This window comes from Balaenoptera acutorostrata, chromosome 20 (assembly GCF_949987535.1).
Source record: "Balaenoptera acutorostrata chromosome 20, mBalAcu1.1, whole genome shotgun sequence".
NCBI classification, from domain to species: domain Eukaryota; kingdom Metazoa; phylum Chordata; class Mammalia; order Artiodactyla; family Balaenopteridae; genus Balaenoptera; species Balaenoptera acutorostrata.
Genome location: NC_080083.1, coordinates 46952138 through 46977317, shown reverse-complemented (window position 1 = coordinate 46977317; position 25180 = coordinate 46952138). Strand labels below are relative to the sequence as shown.

At 39.3% G+C, this 25180-nt stretch overlaps 1 protein-coding gene across 2 annotated transcripts in view; it reads left to right on the top strand.

Moving 5' to 3' along the window:
* The window catches only part of NSF (N-ethylmaleimide sensitive factor, vesicle fusing ATPase), a 160142-nt gene that overhangs the window by 133116 nt on the left and 1846 nt on the right, over positions 1-25180 (top strand). The window contains exons 18-20 of one of the 2 annotated variants that reach the window (XM_007175848.2): positions 19713-19847; positions 20948-21061; positions 24855-24910. In XM_007175848.2, the coding sequence (XP_007175910.2) occupies positions 19713-19847; positions 20948-21061; positions 24855-24910 (305 nt within the window). Of the gene's footprint in view, positions 1-19712; positions 19848-20947; positions 21062-24854; positions 24915-25180 lie in introns of both variants that reach the window. The other variant, XM_007175849.2, reaches the window with a different exon arrangement.

Here is a 25180-nt window from a genome sequence, read left to right as displayed (position 1 = left end):
TTTCTCCAGTAAATTATACAACGGTGCACTCTCTAAATAAGCAGATTATCATAAACATATAAAATTTTCTTGTTGAAGAGATTTTGAAAGGTCGTCTGGTCTGGCCTTCTGCCTTAAGGTAAATGATTTTCTTAATCACTTTTCTTAATCAGAGAAATTTTCTGTTCTTTTTCTGAAGATCTCAAAATCCCAGTTTCAGTTAGTATTCTGTGTTGCTTTATAAGTTCAACCACCATATTACACATCCCTACTTCCCTCCGTTTCCCATGAGAGATATTAATACATGATATTAATGTAGAAGGGATTAAACACATGTTCCCATTTGTTTTGTTTTTCATTTCATAAGTTTTCCTAAGAATTTGTATTTGGGGTAATTTACATCCTGTAGGGAGTTTTGTTTTGTTTTGTTTTTAGTTTTTACAGATGAGCTTGAGTTATTTTTCTTGTGTCATGTGGCACTTTTGAAGAGTGAGTCTATAGCCAGAACCTTGGTTCATGTGGTTGTAGTTTTTACTCATGTGGCTGTTGGAGACTGGTGATTTTGATAGGTTAACACATTTAAACTAACCTGTGAGGGTTGGTTAAATATGTTAATTATGTAGAGGCTGCCAGAGCACGTTTGGCTATGACATAAGACATGAATTCTCTTGGTTGATTCTGCATGTTGTAACCTTGAAGAAATGCCAATCAAAGGCAGATACAAAGGGGTGAAGCACTAACTTAAAAAACATCTTAATGTCTGTATGGAATCTCATATTTGAAGTTAGAGATATAAACTAAGCTGTATGGAAAATATTTCGTGTTAAGCTGGTGAATCTAATATTTAATTTAACAGTTAAAATTATATGTGTTGTATGTGTTAGACCTAAAGGTAAAGGACTTGTCTTGACTTCCTAGGTTTTTTTTTTTTTTCCCTAAACTAGTGAAAAGAAACATACAACAACCTTGAAAATTTACTACATATTTGCACGGTGAAAGGATTTTTTTAAATCATTTTTCTGTAAACTGTTATTCCCAGGAGTTGGAGTTTTAGCTTATATTGAAGCTGAAATTAGAGAAGTGAGAATTTTTTTCTTATTCCTTCAAAAAATATGTATATAGTTATAAAGCAGAAACTAACACACCATTGTAAAGCAATATTCCAATAAAGATGTTAAAAATTTTTTTAAATGTATATAGATATATCTAAAGTTTCTAGAATAAAAATAAATAACCCCAATAAATAAATTTTAAAAATATATATATCACACACACAAAAAATCCTTTTTATGAAATCAGCATTTAAAAAATTATAAAATTAGGAGACTTTTCCCAGGCATTAAAATTTACTTCTTATAATATTCAGCTTTTTAGCTGAAAATAATTTATGCTACAAGCCATTTGAGAGAAGAAAGAATAATTTTTCAATGGTACTTTTTAAACTGCTTATCCCTTTACATAATACTATACACATGGATTTAAACAGAGACATCCCCTGAGAATTATTTGTAATCCAAAATAGATACTAATAGAAATAAATAGAACATATTGACAAATGACTTGCAAAATCTTGAATAAAGACTTAGGAATAACTTTTTGTTTTATAAAAATAATTGTTAAGACCCTTGAGGAAAGGAACATTATCTTATGCTTTTAAATCTTACAGCATCTGGCACTGAGGTTTATGCAGATATGCTTCATGAATAACTTATTCAACTATATATATATATATATATATACATATATATATATATATACACACACACACACACATATATATATAAACTTTTAAATATTTTTTGAGTGTCCCCTCATTTTGGTGGGATTGAGTATTTAGTATTGCTGTAGTTTATATTTGGCAAGATATGACTAAAGTGAAAACATTCAAAAATAAGTAAAGTTCAAATGGCCAATAAGCGCACAAAAAGATACTCAACATCATTAGCCATCAGGGAAATGCAAATCAAAGCCACAGTGAGATATCACTTTATATCAACTAGGATTACCATAATCGAAAAGTCAGATAATAACAAGTATTGACATGCATATGGAGAAATTGGAATCCTTATACACTGCTGGTGGGAATAGGTAAATTGTGCAGCTTTTGAAAAACAGTCTAGCACTCAAAAAGTTAGAGTTACCATATGACCCAGCAATTCTATTTCTAGGTATATACCCCACAGAAATGAAAATATACATCCACACAAAAGCTTGTACATGAATATTCATAGCAGCATTATTCATAATAGCCAAAAAGTGGAAACAACCCAAATGTTCATCAAATAAAATGAACTATGGTATATACATACAATGGAGTATTATTCGGCATTTAAAAGAAATGAAGTACTAATACATGCTGTAACATGGATGAACCTTGAAAACATGCTAAACAAAAGAAGCCAGTCACAAATGACTACATATTGTATGATTCCATTTACATGAAGTGTCCAGAACTGGCAAATCTGTAGAGACAGAATACAGATCAGTGGTTGCCTAGGACTGGAGGGGTGGATAGGGAGAATGAGAGGTGACTGATAATGGGTACGGGGTTTCTTTGGGGCATGATGAATACGTTCTAAAATTGATTCCAGTGATGGTTGCACATATCTGTGCAGTCTACTAAAAACCATTGAAGTGTACACGGTTCACTGTCAGTGAACCGTGTGTTATATGAGTTACATCTTAATAAAATGGTTACAATAGATAGACAGATAGATAGATAGTGTCAGAAGCTTAAATGACGAAAGGAGGATTCCATGCAGAGCTAGAGGTAAGGAGTGAGCATACAACATACATGGCCCAGCTTGGAAGAAATCTTAGAAACAGGAGTTGAATCCTTAAAAAAGGGCTGTGGAATGAATTTCTCTAAGGATTGGAAAGGAAGGATATAGGAGCATGTAAGAAGTAGAAGATAGATCTGGTTGCCTTAGTGATTGGAAATGGTGGGGATTCTCTTTTAAGAGGCTACCAGCCTGTCCTTAATCAGAATTTGGTGACTCTGACCTGGACTGCTAGATGACCTGCTGTATAAGTGAATCAGTGGCAGAAGAAGGTAACGTTTAAAATATTTCTAGTTGGCATATATTTAACAAAATAAAAATATGCTTTCTCTGTACCACCTTGCTTTTTTAAATTAGTTTGTATTCTCTCAGGACAATAAGGGAAAATTTTTCAGGCTGATCCAGTGTCAAGACTATTTGTCATTCTAAAGTAGAAGCATTCACTTTACCAAACCATTATCATGTAGGTTTTTCAGATGTTTTCAATTAAATATTAAAAGTATATGAATCTGAATGTTGTAGAGATGCATAGACTGGTAGAAAGCTATTATTTTATCACTGTCAAGAAAACAGAAAAGTTGTAGGCATTTTTCTTTCAAAAGAGGAACTGTACATGCATACAATACAGTAATCATATCAGTCACAGAATCCTTAATTTTGCATTTGTTGTAATTCAGCTTTCACATAGAAAAATTGTATGTGCTTGTGTGCACATGCTCAAATAAAAGAATCCCTTCAGGGGTACTATGTTGTTATGTATCAAGATATTCTTTTTTTCTACTTCTCCCCCTCCCCCATCTCCCCTCCCTCATTGTAAATTGGCTTATTAAAACTGGTTCACAAGCCTTCCTTTTTTCCCTTTGTGATTGCTTTGGTCTTGGATTTTCAGTGTAGGACTAAAAATTCAAGTCAGATTTCAGTTACTAGGATAATTTTCTTTGAATTTTAAATTTTTCCAAGTAAATGCATAGATTTTTAATGAACCCAGTATTCAGTGGATTTGCTTTAAATTTAGCTGGAGAGTTAATTTCATGATTGATTTATTAGCCCTTTGAAAGTATAAAAAGTGGTATCTGTAGTTCATGAAGACTGAAAAACATCATCACATTTTGTTTAGCATCTTTTTAAAACCAATTAAAAGCTTTTCTAAAATGGATTGAACAGGAGAAAATAAAACATGTTCCCTAAGTCTTTATTTCAATCAAGTTTCCCTGTGTTCTGCAGGAGAAGAGATCGAGGGGGGATAGAAGAATTGAAAAGGGCTGTCCCAGCAGGGAGCCACGCCGCAGAAAAGGGCTGCTCTGAGAACTCAGCAGCAGTAGCTAAGAAAGCTCCCAGCCTGCTTCATCTACATGCAGAGTCACACAAGGCATGGGGGCGCTCACCATCACCACAGAGGTTTCACATGTGCTTCCCTGCTGATTCTTGTGAAAAGCTAACAATTGGCTTGGAGGGTAAAAGACCACTGCAGTTCACCCTCCCTGAGCTGGACGTACAATTTGTCCAGTGTTAGGAAATGTCCGGCTTAGCAGTGAGAGGCTTGAAGACACCCCTCCTTCCAGTGAGATTCCTAAAGCCGTCTCTTTTGCTTGATGACACTGGGGCTCTTTTCAAGCTTTGCAGATTTATGGAAGTCGAAGGGAATGTGCCTTTCAGGATCAGGAGGATGAAAGCCTTAGTCTTCGTGTCAAGGAAGAGGCAGTAGTAACGCAGTGAGGCCAGGTAAATCTTCCTGCAAACTGCAGCACCAGCGGCTTTATGATTTTCCTCATAGATCTCTTCTGGCACCTTCTTTTTTTCCTTTTTGGGAGACAAAGTGCCTGAAAAGGAACTCCTCAGCTGTAAAATGACATGACTTCCAGTTTCCTCAACAAGTGTGAGAGTAGTTAAGCCCATTAACCTGACTGCTTTAGTGTTTACCTGACACTTTTGCAAATCAGTTTGGAAGACCTCATCCATATGTACCAGAATAACCTTGTAACTAATGGAGAACCACTCCTTTTTCACCTCAGTGCTTCCCAGCCTTTTTCATATCATGGCATGTAGGAAATGATAACATCTGATGATGTACTTGGGTAAGTGGATGAGGCCATTCACAGCTGGCCAGAGATGCAGCCACGCCAAGTGCCACCCAGCCTTCCCAAGGGCTGACGAGAATTGATATCTTAGAACGCTTATAATTCATTCACAGCATGCCAGCTGGAAAACTCTTTGGAAACTGTAAACTTTTACAAAAGAAGATCACTCCAAATTAATAGCAATATTACTGAAGTAGAACTTGGACCTGACAGTTGTTAGAATTTTAGCTGAAAATTAAAGTTTTTGAAAAAAATTACTTCCTTACTGCTCTGACACTTAGGAATATTACCTGATCAGAAAGAAGTAGGGCTTAGAGCTGGGAAGGGTATAACTAACAATAAGACTGTTAGTAAACTCCTGATGGGAACTCAGGCAGACATATTTGTTTCTCCATGGGTTTAATTTAAGATCACCAGTCTCTCTACAAGATTGCTTTTTCTGTAATCCTTATATGACATCTCAGTGCAATCTTAACTTCGGATATGTTATTAGGAAGTCTTGGTGATATTAAGCAACTCTTCAGTCTTCGGGTTGCTTTAGCAAAATAAGCAAATAATGGAAGAGACTCCAAATCACGCAGGCCTAAACATGATTATCTCTCTGTCTATCTGTTCAAAATTAACTCTGGCTAATGACTACAATATGAGTCAAGAAGATATATAACCACTTTAAGAGAGAGCTTTAGTAATTTTGCCAGACACATTAATTGTAATCACTGATGTGGTGACTTTTGCATTGGGCTTCTTTATAAAAAATCTGTGTGGTGATTGACTGTTTAGTAGCCCAGTTTTCTCATTTATTAAATCAGTGACGTTAGATGGCTACTATAGTTTAAAAAATTCTCTAAAAGTATATTTTGCTTACTAGGTTATCTCAGAAAGTTCTATGTAAATTGAATATATATATATATATATAGAGAGAGAGAGAGAGAGAGAGAGAACAATTTCAAATTAATCAAACAGTGAAAGAAATTTGGTGAGTCCTTTCATAAAACATTGCCACAGATATCTGCTAAATAAAACCATGTTTTCAAAATAGGGTTTTTTGTTTTGTTTTTCAGTAGAGCACATCTAAAATACGTATTAATTAATGCAAAAAATTATAAGATAGATATATACATACACACATACCATTTTCAGGTAACTCAAAATTAAATATCTAAATTTTAATCAGAAAAATGCTAATGGTGCTGAGACAAAATATTCTCTCAACTGCCTTAAATATATTACTGTGACTAGACATCAGCATTAGAAAAGTGTTGATTATACCATCATAATGTTCCATGGGGCCATGAATCTAGTTATGAGTATCCTCTCTGCACAACTTACTCATCGTATTGGACTTGGAGTCAGAAAACCTGAGTTTGAGTCTTAGCACAGCCATCTGGTGTTTTAGTCTTGAACTAGTCCCTTAATACCTTTGTGTCTATTTCTTCATCTGTAAAATGAAGATTATTCCTCCTTACCTACCACAGTGACGGCCAACTCACATAATGTAAGTTCTATGTAAACCTGCGGGCTGCACAGATATAAGGTATTAATGCCTTATTGTGAAAAGCATAGAGTTACTGAGAAGTAGGAGTATGCTGTTGTCCACAGAGAATGTCATTTGTAAAGAATCAGTTTATAAAGTCCTATCCTTAAAAAAGGATGAATGTTTCTCTTGCGTGATTTGAATGTTCCCATTGCTTGGAGCCTAAGGGTTGACATCTAAAATTCTGTTTCTTCCTGTTTTCTTAATGTTTCAAAGTTCTTAGGGGTTTAGTATTTTATTAAGGCTGTTGTATAGAACTAGAAATGTATTTCCCAGCTGTTGTTGTTTTAAGAAAAGAGGTGCCTTTAGATAGTCCACAGAACCTCTTTAGCATGTAAGATAGGAAAACTAAAGAATGTAACTGTATATAGCAAGTTTCCATGGAAAGTGAGTTCAGAGTTTCAAGTTGGAATGCCCAGGTTCAACTTCTCTCATTTGCAATACTGGAAAAAGAAGTAGAGGCACCCTACTTCCCCATCGCCCATTCACTGAAATTTAGAAGCTTCCTGAGTCCTAAGACAAATACTCTGGTCTGGGGATTGGAGATCCCTATTATAAAAGGGAGAATGAAGTAGAAACAGGAATTTCAGAGTTCAACAGCGTGAGGAGTAGAGAGAGGGCCAGGGCTTCTGGCCATTGTGGGATCCCAAGGACACTACCCATTACACTTGTCCTTAGCCTCCAGGGACTGGCCCCCCTACTTCCTTTTTCCCTGTAGCTACCTGTTGCTTGTGACTAAAGTTCACCTCTTTTTCTAATCCAAGGTGGAACAGAATAGCATTTCACAGCTTCTCTTCTACCTTCCTGTCCCCAAAACAAATACACAGATCTTTGAAGATCCATAAGGGTTTATACTATATGGCATAACAACTATTGTGTGAGAAGAACCAATAAGGGGAACCTTACACAGGGTCCAAAGCAATCTGTCAATATTCCTGATAGTTATTGGAATGTAGATGGAACAAGGCCTTGATCTTTTCACATCACAGCTTGGTCTGTAACCATGCTTTCATCTTGACAGTCCTGCTTACCACTCACATTGGGGAATGGCAAATGTCAAGAGTGCTTTTCACAAGGAAAACTCCAGACAATCGGCCTAGACCCTCCCTTCCTTTCTTTCTTTCTCTTTCTCTCTTCCTCCCCTTCCTTCCTTCCTCCCCTTCCTTCCTTCCTCCCCTTCCTTCCTTCCTCCCCTTCCTTCCTTCCTTCCCTTCCTTCGTTCCCTTCCTTCCTTCCTTCCTCCCCTTCCTTCCTTCCTCCCCTTCCTTCCTTCCTTCCTTCCTTTCCTTCCTCCCCTTCCTTCCTTCCTTCCTCCCTCCCTCCCTCCCCCTCCCTCCCCCCTCCCTTCCTCCCTCCCCTTCCTTCCTTCCTCTCTTCCTCTCTTCTTCTCTTCCCCTCTCTCTCTCTTTGCAGACCTTTAGGCTACATAGATGATGATATTTGTTGAATGGATATCTTGAAGATGGTGAGTCTACATGTAGAACTGGCATTGGCAGTGTAAATAAGAGCTCAGGAGTTAGAATTAGAAGACTTGAACTTGAATTCAGTCACTTGATTTCTGAGCCTCAATTTTCTCATTGTAAAACGGGAACAGTAGTAATATTTAACTAATATTTAGATCGTGAGAATTAAATAAGATAAATGTTGATTATGGTTCTTTGTAAACTGCAAATCACAACTCAATTGTTAGTTTATTATTCACTTTAAAGAAAACAATGACTCTGTCTTTCCTCATACAAAAAATACGTAAAACCAACAAAGTAACCAACCCATATCAAAGGAGCTAGGCTCCAGGTGGCTGCTGCGGAAGAAGCCAGCCCTAGAAACGTCAGCAGGAATGACAGCTTCCTTTCCCTCTAGCTGCCAGCCATCGGGCTCCTGCAGACCCTGCTGGGGCAGCCCTGGAGCAGGTGGAAGAAGGGTGCCAGTTCCCCAAGTAAGGAGTAATAACGGGAAGGGCGGACAGGGCGAAATACCAGCCAGAGCAGGGAGATGAACAGCTTGGTGGCCGCCCCGCTAGTGATCCATTATCTATGTAAAGTGGGCCCATGTCAGAAACTGCCTGCCTAAGGATCAAATCACCTTCCACTTAATCCTCAGTTATTCTCTAAGTGTGATTTCAGTTATGAAGAAAAAAAGACTGGAGGAAATATGCCAAAATTGTTTTCTGTGATTGCCTCCAAATTTTGAAAAAAAAAGTTTGAGCTCATCCTCCCAATATTTTAATGCATTTATTTATTCCATTAGTTGGTGTCCATTTTAAAATGTACAAAAAAGGAATTTTTAAAAAGAATGAAGAGAAAAACAAAAGTTAAAGGAAGTTCTATTATTTCTCCATCTTAAAGACAACTGATCTTAGATGGTAGGTCATAGGTGGGTTTTTCTGCTTTATTATTTCTTACATTTTATACATTTTCTACAATAAGCATTTGTTACTTTATAATCAGGAACAATAAAAACTTAATGTGTATACAGTTGTTTTTATTTTTAACTCAGCAGTATAACTGTCAAAATTCCAGTCCTTTGCAACTAACTTGCTGCTTGACTAACAATAACAGTTAAATGAATCTACCTTTGTATCTAAGCTTGTCTGTGTGCAATATATTTTGTTAGCCTTGTTTTTTCTTTAAGGCTGATTTAATGTAAGGTCTGGTCTGTAAGATGCTCTGTGGTCCTGCGAGTAACAGTGTGTGTGTAAGTGCCTCCTGACTCTCACAGTTGTCCGTGGACACCCACCATTCAGGTATGTGTAGTCACCCTTGACATTCAGCTCAGTGCTGTGCTTCCAGGCTGAACTTAACGATGGTTGAATGCCAATGTGACCAAGGTTGACCAGGATAGATGGTGACAGTTCTACTAAGCTTCATGGAAAGGAGATGAGAAGTTTCTTTCTATCCAAAAATATTTCTTTTGAAATGCAAGTTTGAAATATTTCTTTAGGGAATATATGCTTTTATTAGGATGTACATTTAATAAACTTTTGTTCTGTACTATAGAAATAACAGAGATGAATAAGACATGATACCTGCCCTCAAAGAGCTCATAATCCAGGACCACCTATTCAGTTGTGCAGCTTGGGCACAAGCTGTGCACAAGGTCAACTGGCAAGTGGGCGTTAACATCCGGCCCACACTCCAGTTGCCCTGTGAGCCGTGTACCCTGACGTGGGCTGTAACTGCCCAGCTGAGTAGGGTTGCCACATTTAGTAGATGAGGATATAGGATGCCAAGTTAAATTTGAATTTCAGAAAGACACCAAATAATCTTTTAGTGTAAGTATAATCCATGCATTGTTTGGGACATACTTATACTCAGGGCCTTATCTGGCAACCCTAGCCCTGAGGAAGAGGAAAAGGGGTGCCTTTTTACTCATACAAGGCGCTGGGGCTTTAGGAGGTGGGGACAAGGGTGGCTGCATATACCTAGATGACTGCTTTTTTCTAATCCATCCGCCTCGGAGCGGTATTTTTTTTCTTATTTGTATGCAGGCCAACTGGTGTCCCTGACACAATCCAGTGAGGGTGAAAGATGTGTAAACGCGATGATGTAAATAGTTAAGTTTTATAACTTATGTGGGTTCCAGTGGACTATGGAGGAAAGTATGGTCCATTTTACCTGAGAAAATCTGCAAATATTTCACAAATAGTAGTTCTTGATCCTGGTCTTGAAAGATGAGTGACAGGGAGATTGATGAGGACCATTGTGCTGTGCTGAGGAATTCCAGCTCTGCAGCGCTGGGCAGAGATGGTGAAGGGTATGCCTGCGCCAGAACCAGCGCATTTTTATTATTTACATACTAACTGGCACTTGGGAATTTACGGATACGTTTTGTGTACAGTTACTTATCTTAGGCTTCATATGGCATATTCAGTTTCACTGGAGGGAAGAATAGGAATTAGTAAGAAATCAAAGGCTTCATTTTTCCGAAATGACTGAAGCTTAACCTCTTTAACTATCAATTGCTGTTATACTTTAGCCTTTTTTAAAAGGAAAGAAATGCTACATACATCTTTGGTGTCTGAAGCAAAGTATTATAAACACTACGTTAATGAATAAGGATCTTCATTACAAACCATAATCACATGGCGATTATGCAAGAACTATTGGAATGTAGAGGACTTGGCCCTGGGAGTCATTAAGTAGGCCCAGTGTGCCCTGTTTTTTTGAGTTTGTTGTACTTTTTCTTGTTTTTAATGGTTTTGCTATCAGCTTTTACTTGAGGAATTCAAGTGAGTTGTGTCAGTCTGCCTGCCTCTGACAATTCCCCCTCGTCTAATTTGCTGCTTCTTGTCAGCTGTGAGCTAAGAAAGGCAACCTCCAGGACCCTTGAGTTGTCTGTAAAGTGAGAGCAACTAGGCTCTGATGAGAGCCGGAGGAGCTTCCTGCCAGCAGGGCCATGTCGTGAATTCCCTGGGTCCCTTTCTTCATAAAAAAAAAGTTAAACTTTTATTTTCCAACTGTTGGTATTTAAAACATTTTCCTCAACCTGAAAGTTCTTTTATTTTTCTTCTGATTGTAGAAGAAATTAGAATATTTTTGTGGGCCCTTGCCCCTGTGCCCGCTGTGCCCAGTGGATAAGTTGGTACTACCTGTGAGTAGTCACTTGAACCTCATTTATTGTGTTTTTTCAGTTCTAGAAGTTAGAGAATTTTGCATATATCTTGGTTCTTGGCTATGTTCTAGATAGTTGAAATTGAATCCATGCTCGGAGAGGGTGAAGCCTGAAGGAGCAAACTGGGTTGTGTAGGGTTAAAGGAGGGCAGAATGTGGAGAGAAGGCAAGTTCTGAAATATCTTGAACATAAGGGATAATTGCAAACTGGTAGAAAACTCTGGAAAGCATTTTAATAAAGAGGAATGCTATGGATAAAAATCACAGAGGTAGGGACTTCCCTGGTGGCGCAGTGGTTAAGAGTCCGCCTGCCAGTGCAGGGGACACGGGTTCAAGCCCTGGTCTGGGAAGATCCCACATGCCGCGGAGCAACTCAGCCCGTGTGCCACAACTACTGAGCCTGCGCTCTAGAGCTGGCGAGCCGCAACTACTGAGCCCACGTGCTACAACTACTGAAGCCTACGCACCTAGAGCCTGTGCTCCACAACAAGAGAAGCCACCGCAATGAGAAGCACGCACACCGCAACAAAGAATAGCCCCTGCGCAAAGCAACTAGAGAAAGCCTGCGCGCAGCAACGAAGACCCAACACAGCCAAAAATAAATAAATTAAAAAAAAAAATCACAGAGGTAGAAGTTAAATGAGAAAGAAGAAGAAAATTGAACCGATTAGAGCACAGGGGTCATTTTAGGGCATCTCAAGCTAAAAGCGGAGGGAGGGAGGGAAAGTCTACTGTGGGTGCCAGGTGGAAGAGTTTGGATTTGCTGATGAATCAGTGATCATCTTAGTTAAGTTTCTAATGAGAGAGCACCTACAAAACTGGGCACTAAGAATACTGTACATCAGTACGTCTTTATTTTCTTAATTTATTTAACCTTTTCTCCTAAGAGCTCAGAGGTCGTAATTTCTAGGTGATATATCTATCTAACTCATAATTAAGAGATCAGCCATTGCTGATATAAGTTAAAAATTACACAAATAAGAATGGACAGCAAAGCATAGTGGGAATATCAGTGAGGCCTGAACTCTGGTTTCAGCTCCCTCCTTGGATGTAAAATCTTACCCCCGTTTCCCACCTACAAAACAGCCAGGAGAGGAGAGGGAGGAGGAGAGAACTAGGCAAGCTTTCAGAGCTGCTCTGAGTATAAAATCTGATGATTCCATGTCTTTTTCACAAACTGGTACTAAAATATTCTTTAATATCTCAAAGTGGTCTGCTCTTGCCTGTAGTAATTTTTAAAAATTATTTGGGGTGAAGTTTCTCATTTCATATTCCATGTGCATTATGAATTCCCCCTCTTTATCGTCCTCTGTCCTGCCTGCAGCACCAGGAGGATGGTTACAAAGACAGTAGGCTAAGAATTTGCTTCAGGGTAAAATCTAATGGAGAGTTTAAATGTAGCTGTCTGCCTAGTTGTAACATGATTTATTTGAAACATCCTTCCTTTGGTATTCAACTTAAACATTTAACTAGCAAAAAAAGAAGTTACAGACATTGGAGCGTGAGAAATCAAATGCATGCAGGATATGCAAAGAGGCCCCAATTCCTCTCCTTTCACTGTCCAGACTCTTGGTTGTTTTTAATAGTAGTCAAATTTTTCCCTTGATTAGGGGAAACCAAGAGTTGTAGGAGATGGTTAATAATACTTACCTCGCTAGCTTAAATTAATGGCTTCTAATGAGTCTTATCTTTTCTCTGTTAGAGAAGTCTGTATTATGAATAGTTATGAATAGCTTAACTATTGACGATCAATTGATTGATTAGCTAAGAGAAAGCGGTATGACATCCTTTGCATCTAGTTATATTGTAAATGAAGCATACATGCTGATCATTCTGGATTGTTTTCTTTAAAACTTGTTGACTTGTTATCATAGTATTCAACACTTGGGGCTCAGATGTATAGACTCTGAAATGGTAGTTATTTTCCTGTTGAACATTTGGTATAGTGTGCATTATTCCAGGGCCAGAAGAGAAGTGTAACAAGGAAGGAGTGATCTGTGGCCCTTGAAACCTACACTGAGATCACCATTCATTCATTCAACACAAATGTATCAACTTGTCACTATGTTCAAGGCACTATGCTAGCCCTGGATCCATCAGTGAAACCAAACAGACACAAGTCCTGTCCTTTTGAGGGAAGGCCAGCAATAAATAGAATAAATAAGTAAAGACAGTAAATGAGTAAAGTATATAGTATGTTAAGAGGTGATCCCTACTGTGGGGGAAAGAGCAGGATAAAGGGAGATGAAGCGGGGGTGCGGGGGGTAGGCCTTGTGGGAAAGGTGACACTGGAGCAGAGCCCTGACTTTGAGGCAGAGAACCATGTGGATGTATAAGGGAAGAGCATTCTAGGTAGAGGGAACATCAGAGTATCTTCTGCGTGCCAGGCATGCTGTGCTAAAGACCTGCAAGGACAGAGATGAATAAAACATGGCCCCGCCCCCAGGGAGCTGACAGGCTAGAGACAAGATTCAGACTTGCAAATAAATGCAGTGGTAAAGTTGTATAAGCTCTGTGGTGGATAGAATTTTTTATTTAACCTGCACTGAATAATAACAAACTAAGTTAAAGTTTCAGACATTACTCCCATTTCAAGAATGAAGCTAGTGTAAGTGACAAACTGAAGCACCTCTTACCAGAAAAGCTTCACATCCTCTGCCCTGAGCTGATTTCTTCCTCAGAGTCCCTGCCTCTCACCGAGGCCCCTCACTCTCAACCTGCTGTCACGGCTGCTTCTGAGGGCTGTTTGATCTTTAGCTTCAGGCCTCGTCTGGGCCTTGAGGTAACCGTCGTTAAGCTGAAGATCGGTGCGCTCGTTTCCCCCTAATGCAGAGTGAATCTTGGCCCTCTGGGAGGATGCACTCTCTTGGCGTCGTTTGCGGCCAGTGCCGTGCATTGTTGGGAAGAGAGGAATTCTCAGGTGCCCCACTGCTCGCCCACCCGACCCGATGTCATAGATTCCTGACAGCCCAGGCAGAGGACAATTTTTCAGGTTCCTCTCAAGACCATCGTTCAAGCTCTCACTTCCTTTCATTCCTGCCTCCTCTGACAGTGATGGTAAAGGCCTCCCTCCCCCACGCATTCTCACCTCATGCTCTACTCTTGACAAGTAGGTAGGATTTTTAATCCTGTTTTTATGGTTGAGGAAGAAACAGGTGCTGAGAAGTTCAGTGATCTAGCCCAAATCACCCAGCTATGAATGGTGGAGCCTGTACTTTTTGTGTGGCACCAAGCCACCTGTCCAGCAGGGGACTTGCCTCTCCTCCCTTGCTTTCTGCCCACCTTGGGCTTGCGTTGAAATGGAAGGCGTGTGTGTGCATCACTGATGGCGAGGCGCCGGCCCTTCCTGGGCGCGCTCACTCTGAGACCCTTTCTCAGAGCTGTCTCTCCTGCAGCAGCCCCCTCACAGGCTGCCGGGCTGCCCAGCATGAAGCTGCTGGGATCATCTTTCTCGTCATCACAGTTCTTCCTCCTCCAGCACCTTCTTTAGTTTCCTGTTGCTTTTTATACTAAATCTCCTTTCTTAGTTTGGCATTCTGAGTCTTCCTTTGATTGGCTGCCTACTCCCCATCTCTCTAAAAAGACCGTTTTCAGCCCTGAGGGCTCTGGCTCAGCTGCCTCCACCACCCACATGGGAATTAGGAGCATGGAAGACCTGTCCCTTCTCCTCCAGGGCCTCCTTCCTCTTCATCAGTGTCTCTACGATACTATAGGAATCTTCCCAGATGACCCCATGCCAGTGAAGCTGTGCCCATAAGCTGTGTCCCCTCAGCATTATTCATTTATGTTTGCTGGTGTGTTACTTGGTAGTGGTCCCTGAATATTTACTTGGTCTCCCCAGCCAGATTGTACTCACTTTAGAGGCACAAACTGAATCTCATAATTCCATAAATACCCGAACAGAGTCAATTCATGTTAATGGTCTGATCAACTAATCTATTTTATCTTTAACTTACTGGGCTTATAAATTGTGAATTCTGAAAATTTTCACTTTTGTTTACAAAAGGCTCAAATTCTAACAACCAGAAAATAAAGTTTAAGGCCCCCGGCACACTCACTTCTTAATCCATTTCAGGGTTTCCAGTTGTTCACAATTCATTCTTCTTACCAAGGGTGTATTGCCCTTGCTCAGCATTGAATGATATGGAAATAATTGGCCTTTCTTTACTGCATAACTGACTTTACTTTTGTTAGCAGGTTAAAATCAGCCCTTCCATTTCACTGCAGTTATTATATTGGTGGCATTTTTATTTAAGGGAGGGAAAAAAAAGCTTTCTTCCACATGAACTTTTGTTGCAAATCAGTTTATTGGGGCCAATCAATGGGCAGGACCTATGAAAGGGTGTGGATTATCTGGTTAGTCCTTTGTGTGGCAAAAGGCTTAGATACTGCTTAGTACTTGGCTCATTCTTCATCATGTAAAGAAGTGGTTTTTCTGAAGGATCAACACCTGACTGAGCCCTGCCTTTTTCATGGTAATGTTTTCACCTGAGTTGCTTCTTATGGTACTAAGAATTAGTTAACTAATACTTATTTAACCTTGGAACAATGTTTATCATAATCCGATTGGCAGATAGTCGTTTTATTTAGGCCTTTTCTTTATTGCATCAGGACTAGAAAATCTCAGTGAAGAGTATGCTGGGAACAATTTTTTCCAAGTAAGTTGTCACTCAGCTTTTTTTCTTTCCATCAAGGGGCATGTTTTGGCGTTATAGACTCAGACTAGTAGCCACTAGTAGTTGGATTTCTCTTTCTGGGTTGAGCTCTACTTTCATTTTTAAAGCTGGCCTTCTCATTTCATGCTACTGGCAACTTTTTCTCCAAAATGTTCTCCAGTGTGATTTATGATATTAATATATTCAGAGCTGGTTTTCATGGTAAAGCTTCCTCATGAGTATCACCACTAATTAATATAGAGAATGACCCAGCACAATTTAATTATTTGGTAATGTTTTTCGGTGTTTTCTTAAAGATGATGCTTACAAGTCAAGGCCTGAACTTCCCTGGGTCATGACCTCTCTGCCGTGTTTGCAGTCTTGTTAAACAAGAAGAAAAGCAGAACATAAATTAACATCTCCATTATGAGTTGCTCTACATTTCCCAGTCTTAACACTCTGAAGAGCACAGTCACTGGTAACGTAAGACAGAATTTCACTAGGAAAATGGCAATTCCAGCCTTCTGGAATGGGTAAGAAGCCATTCTTCTAGGGCCAATGTTGTCCTCTGTAAGAGAGGGGCAAGATGAGGGGGTTGGAATTATGGACTATGGAACATTAAAAACCTAAGGAAAAAAGCAAAGTAACAGTTATCTTTCATTGTAATGAAGATATACCAGCCTGTGTGGCTTTTGGCATCTATGAGCCTTCAAGGATATGTTCCTGAGTTTACAAACAGAATTTTAAAATAGTTGAAAAATAGTTTGAGTGTAAAAGCACCACTTTTCTGTTACACAGTAGAAGTTTATATATCTTTATGTGTTCGTAATTACCCCAACACCCCAGTTTTTGTTTTTGTTATTTTGCCTTTGGATTTATCTATTTCTGCTCCTTCTGGCTTGGATGTCCTTCCCCTTCGTCTCCTAATCACCCCACTCACTCCTTAAGACTCAGTTCAGATATTGTCTCCTCCAGAGAAAAAGAAGATGTTTCTCTGCCACACGTTTCTTCCCTCTACCATGACATCCTATGTGTAATACCTCACCTACCTTTCCATATTGTATTATAATGATCTGTTTTGTATCTGTCTCTGTATATACAAGGTCTATTCCGTATTCATCCAGGGGCTTGGTAAAGGTCTGTTGACAATGTGTTTGATTTTTAGCTAGTTGGTTTCTTGAATAATAACAATGATTACCCTTTAATTTGTATACTTCAGCGGTATACTTCTCTCTCACAGTCTTTGCACAGGCATTTGATATGCCAGTTACTAATTGTACCAGAAAGCCTCACCCTTGTTTCTTTGGTTAGGCCTTTGTTTACGTTGGTGCACCATCCATTCTTGGCACAACAGATGGACAAAATAAAATCAGTAAGACTGAGAAAGGCTAGCACGCCTTGTTAGCAATAGTGGTTTAATATTTACAAAACCCCAATGGAAATTGTTTTGGCATCTGATCTTCAATTTCTTAAACTCTTTTCCTACATTTAATTTAACTTTCACATAATTTTTTAATTTTCTCATTTATTTTTAATGCCCTGAGTTTCTAAGATCTGTGAAAGGTTTAATGATTTTATTAAAGGCTTATCTGTGGAATGAGTGTATCATAAATCTAGTGACATAGTTTAAAATCCATTCCTCTTCCATTTTCCAAGTAAACATTTTTAAAACGTGTTTTTCTTCGTGAAAAAAGGCAGTATACAATTTTGGATTCTGGATCTGGTTTCCATTCCTGGCTCCATCATTTTTTAGTTATTAGACCTTGAACAAATTAGTTAAATCTATAAGACTCAGTAGCTTCATCAGTAAAATAGAGAAAATACTGATACTTAATTCTTAGGATTATAATGGACACTGAATGAGAGGTTGATCTACAGAGGCGCCATACTGCAAACAGGAGTAAGTGGAAGTCTCCATATGGAGCGGTGAGGTGCCCAGGCTCCTTCCCCCATCGACTCCCGTGCAGTATGTTGGGAACTAGGCTCTGTAACCCTCAGGAAGGAGACTGGAAGATTCTCCGGGGAAAATGTACACATCCTGACCTTTGAGGGACCCCCAGTAATCAGCCAAGTCTTATCATCCTATCATGAAGCTCTCAGACTCAGAGCTTCCAGTCATTAGTTTACCTCTTAAGTATGAATAGTAATCCAACAATCACCAGACACTTGAAGAAAACCACCAATGAACAAATACGAAAAAAAAAAAAAAAAGAAAAGAAAAAGGAACTCAGAGGAAACAAAGACACAAAGCAGAGAAAAGAAGAAAACATTTTTAAAAATGTGTAGTATTCACAGAGATCTAAAATAAGGTAGTATCCATGAAATATAATAGGATGTAATTTTTTTTAAAAAGAAACATTCAGTAAACAAGAAAGAGTGACTTATCTCAAGGTTCACAATTTATAGAACATACGGATAAAGAAAAGATTCTTTTAAAATTATATTTATTTTTAAAAGTTAGAAACAATGAGTCAGAAAATCAGAATGGTATCAGTCTTCTAGTCAGCAACACTGAAAATTAAAAGACAGTAGAACAATGCCTTGAAACTTCTGCGGGGAAACTTGTTTCTAACCTTGTTCTCTATACCTAGCCAAACTATCAAGTGTAAAGTGTACAGTATTAAGGGTGGAATAAACACATTTCCAGGTCTTAAAATTTTTACCTCCCATACACCCTTTCTCAGGAAGCTTTTGAAGTATATGTACCATGGAAAAGAGAATAAACGAAAAAACAAAGGAAGGTGAGGAGACAGGGGATCTAACAGAGGAGAGAGGAAAGTTCTAGGGCTACAGCTGTGCAGCAGGCCTAGAGAACAGTCAGTTCAGATTGAACTTTGAGAACAGAGGACTCCAGGAGGGGAATGTCTTTGAGAAAAAACACCCAAAACTTTAAAATTCCCTAACATGTTTGAACATATTGGTATGATATCCGTGGCTGTATTTGTTTGGGATAACTTGTGGTAAGTACTTGATAAACTAAGCAAAGGGGTGGGGGGGGAAATGGCAATTATTAACTCTAATAAAAACAAAATGTTGCCCAAGAAAGGAAATGTAATAGTACACTACATGGCTTAGCTGTGAATCATATTTATATAATCATAATAAATACTGAATATAGATTTAACCAAAGACTGTGAAATAATTGGAAGGATGAGAAAAAGGACATATTGGGGTGGGGGACTGTGCAAAATTAATATTAACTCTCCCTTTTCCATAATAGGAATTCAGAAAATAATATTTAAAGCTGAAAAGAAAAATTAAAAATAATAGTGTACCACTGTTATTTAAAGATAAGGAAGTAAATACAAGAAGAAAAACTAAGAGAGTAGAAAATGGTTGCTTCTGGAGAGAGGGAATCAGGAATGGTGGCCTAAGCCTGCTATCGTTTTTAAACATTCCTTGTATATTTTGGGGTTAAAAATTAAAAAGAAATTAAAGATATTAAATGAGACAATTATGTAAAGCATTTAGCACCATGCCTTTCACAGTTAACTGCTGCATAAATGTAAGCTATTATTATTATCCTACCTCTCCTAAAAACCGTAATAAAGCCTTGCTAAGTGGGTTGCATGGGGTTTCCATTCATTCATTTCATTTTTTTCCCAACCATACATATATTGATACTATGTTGGCTGTGAAAAATTAATTACAAACATATACTAAGGTATCTTTCTATTTGGTTTGTGTATCTTCCTGATTTACTGGTCCATGATGTCATTGATATGGATAAGGAGAAAGAGCTGCTGCCTCTTTCTGAACCACGTGCTGAAGAAAGTGTTGCTCTTTCTGAATCATGTTGTTGATACATTTTTTTAAGATTTTCGAGGGACTTCCTTGGCGGTCTAGTGGTTAAGACTCTGCTCTTCCACTGCAGGCAGGAACTAAGATCCCACATGCCGCGCAGCACAGCCCAAAAAAAAAGGATTTTCAAGAGGACAGTGCTGAATTTTTTTCCTTCCCTTTTGCCTAATCATTTGCATTTCTGCGATTAAATAAATGGATATCGTTCAGGCTTACTCTGGTTTCCTAATCAGTCCTTTCCTATGTGTTTTAACACATTTTCTCCCTATGATCAGGGCCGCAAGCTTCTTATCATTGGGACCACGAGCCGCAAAGATGTCCTTCAGGAGATGGAAATGCTTAACGCCTTCAGCACCACCATCCACGTGCCCAGCATTGCCACAGGAGAGCAGCTGCTAGAGGCTTTGGAGGTGAGAATGAGCCAGTGGAGTGTACACCGTTCAAAGAAAGGAGTTGAGGCTGGGATTAATGCTAAGGGTGCCCCAGACATCGCACCTGGTGTTTAGTTTCTATGTTAACCTAGAACACGGAACCTGGGATACACCGGCAGTCATTTTCAGGAATTAGAGGAAGAAGAGATAAATACAAGTGAGAGTGAAGTAATTCCTCATTCCTTGGTGGAAGCAGCATACAAACTGCCAGGAATGAATTACTTTGTGCCCAGCATGACTAATGCATATAGATTACATGGACCAGAAACTTGGAATGGGGGGAGGGAGTAGAGTAATCAATAAATAGAAAATTCAGTTATTCATAGTAGCTTTCAGCCCATTTACTTGCATTTAATAAATTGGAGCAATGGTTAAAGCCTTAGAAACTTGAAAAAAGCTATAGAAGTAAAAGCAACCCCTTTATTAACAAGTTCATAATGTGGAAATGTTTTCTCACATTTTTTTGAGGATGACATAGTCTTTAATTTTAAAAAGTATATATCCTTTATTAAACTTTTGATTAATATTAATGTGCACAAATGACTTGATGAGGTGTTAGAAAATATTATCTAGTGACTTGCTCAGCAGTGAGAGTCAGGAAGGCTTCTTAAAATCCTCAAGACCCATATAATTGGGGCATACTCCCAACAAAATAGAAACTATCTATATGATAAATGTTTCCAGCTTACCTGTTTGAGCGGTTTTTGTGCTGGGGTTGAGTAAGAGAATTAAATTTAGTCTGCTTTGACACATACAGATTATTCCTAGAAAGGAATGTTAAAAATTTTAACTGATATTTATTATGGATTGGAGCTATTTTTCCCCCAGCAAATATATCTCTAAATTATAATCAAGGTCCGTAAGAAAACAGAGTTTAGGATACCAGTTTTCATTTTCATAATTGCACCTAATGGATTTCAGGAAAGTCAAGTTGGATTTTAAAATATGAGAGAATTCTGTCAGCTTGAACCAGTTAGGTAGTTCTTATCACTGTTCTTTTAAGGGTAAATGTGGGAATTAACTAATGTTGTTGATGCACTTATATAGAAGTGCTTTCGTTTTTTTTATTGTTTTTGTAGCTGTTGGGCAACTTCAGGGATAAAGAACGCACCACAATTGCACAGCAAGTCAAAGGGAAGAAGGTCTGGATAGGAATCAAGAAGTTACTAATGTTGATCGAGATGTCCCTACAGGTAAGATGCTTCCTTCTCCGTATGGTTCAGACGTAGAAGCTTCACGATATATCCCAAGAGTTTTTATCATTCCCTCTCGCTGAGGTTTTAAGTTATAATTCTTTTATATTATTTCCAGAATCAGGTTGGTGTTAGTAGCCTGCTTCTGAGATCAAACAATAACTTATTGGTACTTTTCTTTCCCACTTCTTAAAATTCAAAAATAGAAGAAAAGAATATAGAGTTACTTTAAGTTTTAATTTAGGGAGTCACTAGGTCTTAGAACTAGAAAGGACTTAAAAGAACAATTGTTCTGCTGCCCCCTCATTTTAGAGGTGAGGGTCCTGAGTGTCCCACCGGTTGTCAATGAGTTATGCAGGGTCACAGCCAGTTATCTACAGGGGTCCGGGGGGTGGGATGGCGTTGTCCATCAGAGGTCAGGAAGCGACGCACAGACACCAAAAGGGGCCTGGGAGACAGTTTCAAGGGACAAGGTAATTGAGTGTACAGATTAGACTTCGGCTGTGTATGTTCTCCCCTGGCAGGGCTCCTAGAAATTTTATGCAAACTACTATAGGGTTGAAACGTCCAGGATCACATAGAAAACTAAGCCCCAGGCTACTCCCAGGGCAAAAACAGATGAAACCTCTTTGGGACTTTCTCACGTCTACGGGGCAACTTACCTTTCTTCTTTTTGTAACTCCACCCCTCCGTGTGCACATCCTGTGTCTTTTTGTCCTTATCTGACATACTAGTTAGATAATAAATGTATCACTTCCAAGCTTTGTTGAGTTCAGGGACCTTGGCTGTCACTCACTACTAAATCCACAGCCCCTGGAACAGAACTGGACGCATAGTCGGGCACCCAGTAAACTTCTGTTGAACGACTCTCTCCTGGGTCTTAGGTGGACAGACTGGCTGCATTCTTGAGAGTCACGTGTTGTGCTCAGTCCTGCTCCTCCAGCAGTGTGAGCTGTGGGTGGATGAGGTGACATTTAAGTTTCACTTGCTTCTGAAATAGGCTCTTGGACCAATAACAAATTGGAATCACGAAGCAAATGCTTTTTAATCTTTGCTGGTAAATTTTTTTATATATATATAAATTTATTTATTTTATTTTTATTTATTTTTGGCTGCATTGGGTCTTCATTGCTGTGCACAGGCTTTCTCTAGTTGTGGCGAGCAGGGGCTACTCTTTGTTGTAGCGCGTGGGCTTCCCATTGTGGTGGCTTCTCTTGTTGTGGAGCACGGGCTGTAGGCACGTGGGCTTCAGTAGCTGTGGCATGCGGGCTCAGTAGTTGTGGCTCGCGGGCTCTAGAGCGCAGGCTCAGTATTTGTGGCACATGGGCTTAGTTGCTCCACGGCATGTGGGATCTTCCTGGACCAGGGCTCAAACCCATGTCCCCTGCATTGGCAGGCGGATTCTTAACCACTGTGCCACCAGGGAAGTCCAGTAAATTTATTTTAAAATAAAATTGTAGCTTTCAGAAACCTAAAGTTTAATTTACTGAACTTTCAGCTGGACTATTTTAAAGCCAATTTATTTATTTTTCATTTTGAGCAGTAAATTAAAGTTACAGACAAATCACTTTGCTTAGGATTATTCTTGGTAAAGGTGCATATACATTGGCTGTCTCCTTGGAAAAGGTAAATTTGTCAGATAGTCAGCTCTACTCTTCATTTTTTAAGTTTCAGCACAATTTTTTTTCAATAATTGCATAGAAGAAACTATGTGGGTTTTTCTCCCCAATCCCTACCCCTTCCTCTTCCTTTGATGCCCACCGGTCAGTGATCAAGTTAATGCCTCCTCTGTATGTGGGGTGGAAAGTGAGAGTGGGGCACTCAGGCCTAATCTTCAGCGACTGACACTTCATAGGCCTCTGAGTTTGAACCCCTTCACATCAAATGGATTTGGTGCAGCTGAGTGAATTCTCTTTAGATCTGCCTTAGAGAGACCGAGCCTAAGTGAAGAGGCATGTAGTTTAGCAGAATATAAGTCATGTTACCTCTCTGTTCACTATACACAATTCTGTTAAAACTTGCACGGTGCTGAGGATCTGCTCTGACTGGATGTCACCTGAGGGAATAAAGTCATTTATCTAGATTACTTTTTTCCTCCCTTTCTCTTGACTTTTAATTCCATAGCTACAGGCAAGTCAGTAAGTCCTTGCTCACACATATTAAATATATTTAATGGGCAAAGACCTGCAAGTACTGACTACAGCGGAACTCCAGCCAGTTCCTTTTTTTTTTTTTTAGAGAACTTGACAATTGACTCATATGTAATTCTATTCCCAAAGAGGAAAAATGTTTCTCTTGTTAAATATTCACACTTTTTCTTAGCCCTTTGTAGTCTGACCTCTTAACTTTGATACATTTGAAGCTTCTGTTCAGATGTTTTTCTGGGATAGAAGAGAAGAAATCTTAAAAAAAAAAAAAAAAGTGGTTGGAGGGGGGAATCCAATTGCACATTTACCCACAGCTGCACTGAGCATTTGAAAGCTATTCCTGGAGGGCAGGGAGTTCCCTCTTGGGAAACAGACTCCTTGCCCTGGAACATTTTTTAAAAGTTAGGTGTGTTTCTTACAATAAAAATTTATTGTGTTTCTTACAATAAAAATTCATCTTAAGGAATTAAATTTTTATAAATTTGTTTGTTTAATTTAATTTATTTTTGGCTGCATTGAGTCTTCGTTGCTGCGTGCGGGCTTTCTCTAGTTGTGGCGAGCGGGGGCTACTCTTCGTTGCGGTGCACTGGCTTCTCATTGCGGTGGCTTGTTGCAGAGCATGGGCTCTAGGCGCACAGGCTTCAGTAGTTGTGGCACGCGGGCTCGGTAGTTGTGGCTTGCAGGCTCTAGAGCACAGGCTCAGTATTTGTGGCGCACGGGCTTCGTTGCTCCACAGCATGTGGGATCTTCCCGGACCAGGGCTTGAACCCGTGTCCCCATGCATTGGCAGGCAGATTCTTAACCACTGCACCACCAGGGAAGCCCCATTAAAGATGTTTTTAATGATCATTTTTTAGATTACTTCACATCTCTGGTGGACCAATGAGAATAAAATATAATTAAACAAATTAGTAGAAATATGAATATGAAATGAAAATGAGTAGGGATAATTAATAATAACAACCTGAACCTACAACCTGAGCCAGAACTAACTCCCCCATCTTTTTTTTTGACTCACAATGCGGTTCTCAGTCACAAGAGACCCGGATTATCCAGAGAGCATGTCAGAGGAATCAGTCCCACTGTTCTTTTTTTTTTAGTTTCAGCACAATTTTTTTCATTAATTGCAAAGAGGAAACTATGCAAGAGAGACCAAGGCTAAGAAAAGCTCATGTCCATTATATAGAGTTAATAAGCTATTTTTTAGTTGCTTAATCAACACCAATTGGTTTCTTCAGTTTTGGTCTCACTTTGATGCCTTCGATGAACCCTATGAATTGGATGCCATGTGCACCCCCATGGATGGGCAGCCCTGGTCTCACACTTGGTGGCTCTCAGTGCTGCCTCCTCACCCGGTGCTAGCTAAGGAAGCGCTCAGCTGAGGTGCCTGTGGATGACCAGCTGGGTCATTCGCAACCTCGTGCATGGCGATTCTCTGTGCTGGGAAATCCCATTCACTTCCCCTGAGTGACACAGTCTGCTTTGCTGTGTATCAGAATACTGGTCAAGGAGCAGGTAACACATTTCTGTGACTCAGCAAAGCACTAAGGAAGTATAAACCCGATCATTTTCTTGGCATGAAGTAAGTGCATCATTATTAGAAGGCACCACTAACCCGTCGTCTTTATTTCTTCTGATGTGTTTAGATGGATCCTGAATACCGTGTGAGAAAATTCTTGGCCCTCTTGAGAGAAGAAGGAGCGTAAGTACGTGCGACACTTAAGACCGCCAGCCAGACTTCCCACTCTTTTAAACCCATGTGCCTATTCGAAGAGTTGCTGTACAGTGCATGTGAATTTGAATTCTCAACCTCTCTTGGACAACTTTGTTTCCATTTATTAGAATTCTTCGCTGTGTTGTAGGTCTAGGAGACCAAGCAAAGAAATGGGTTGTACCGTTGGTTTGCTCTCCCTGTCCTGCTTTGCAAAACTTCCTTGTCACAAGGCAGGAAAAAGCTCGATGGTACATATTT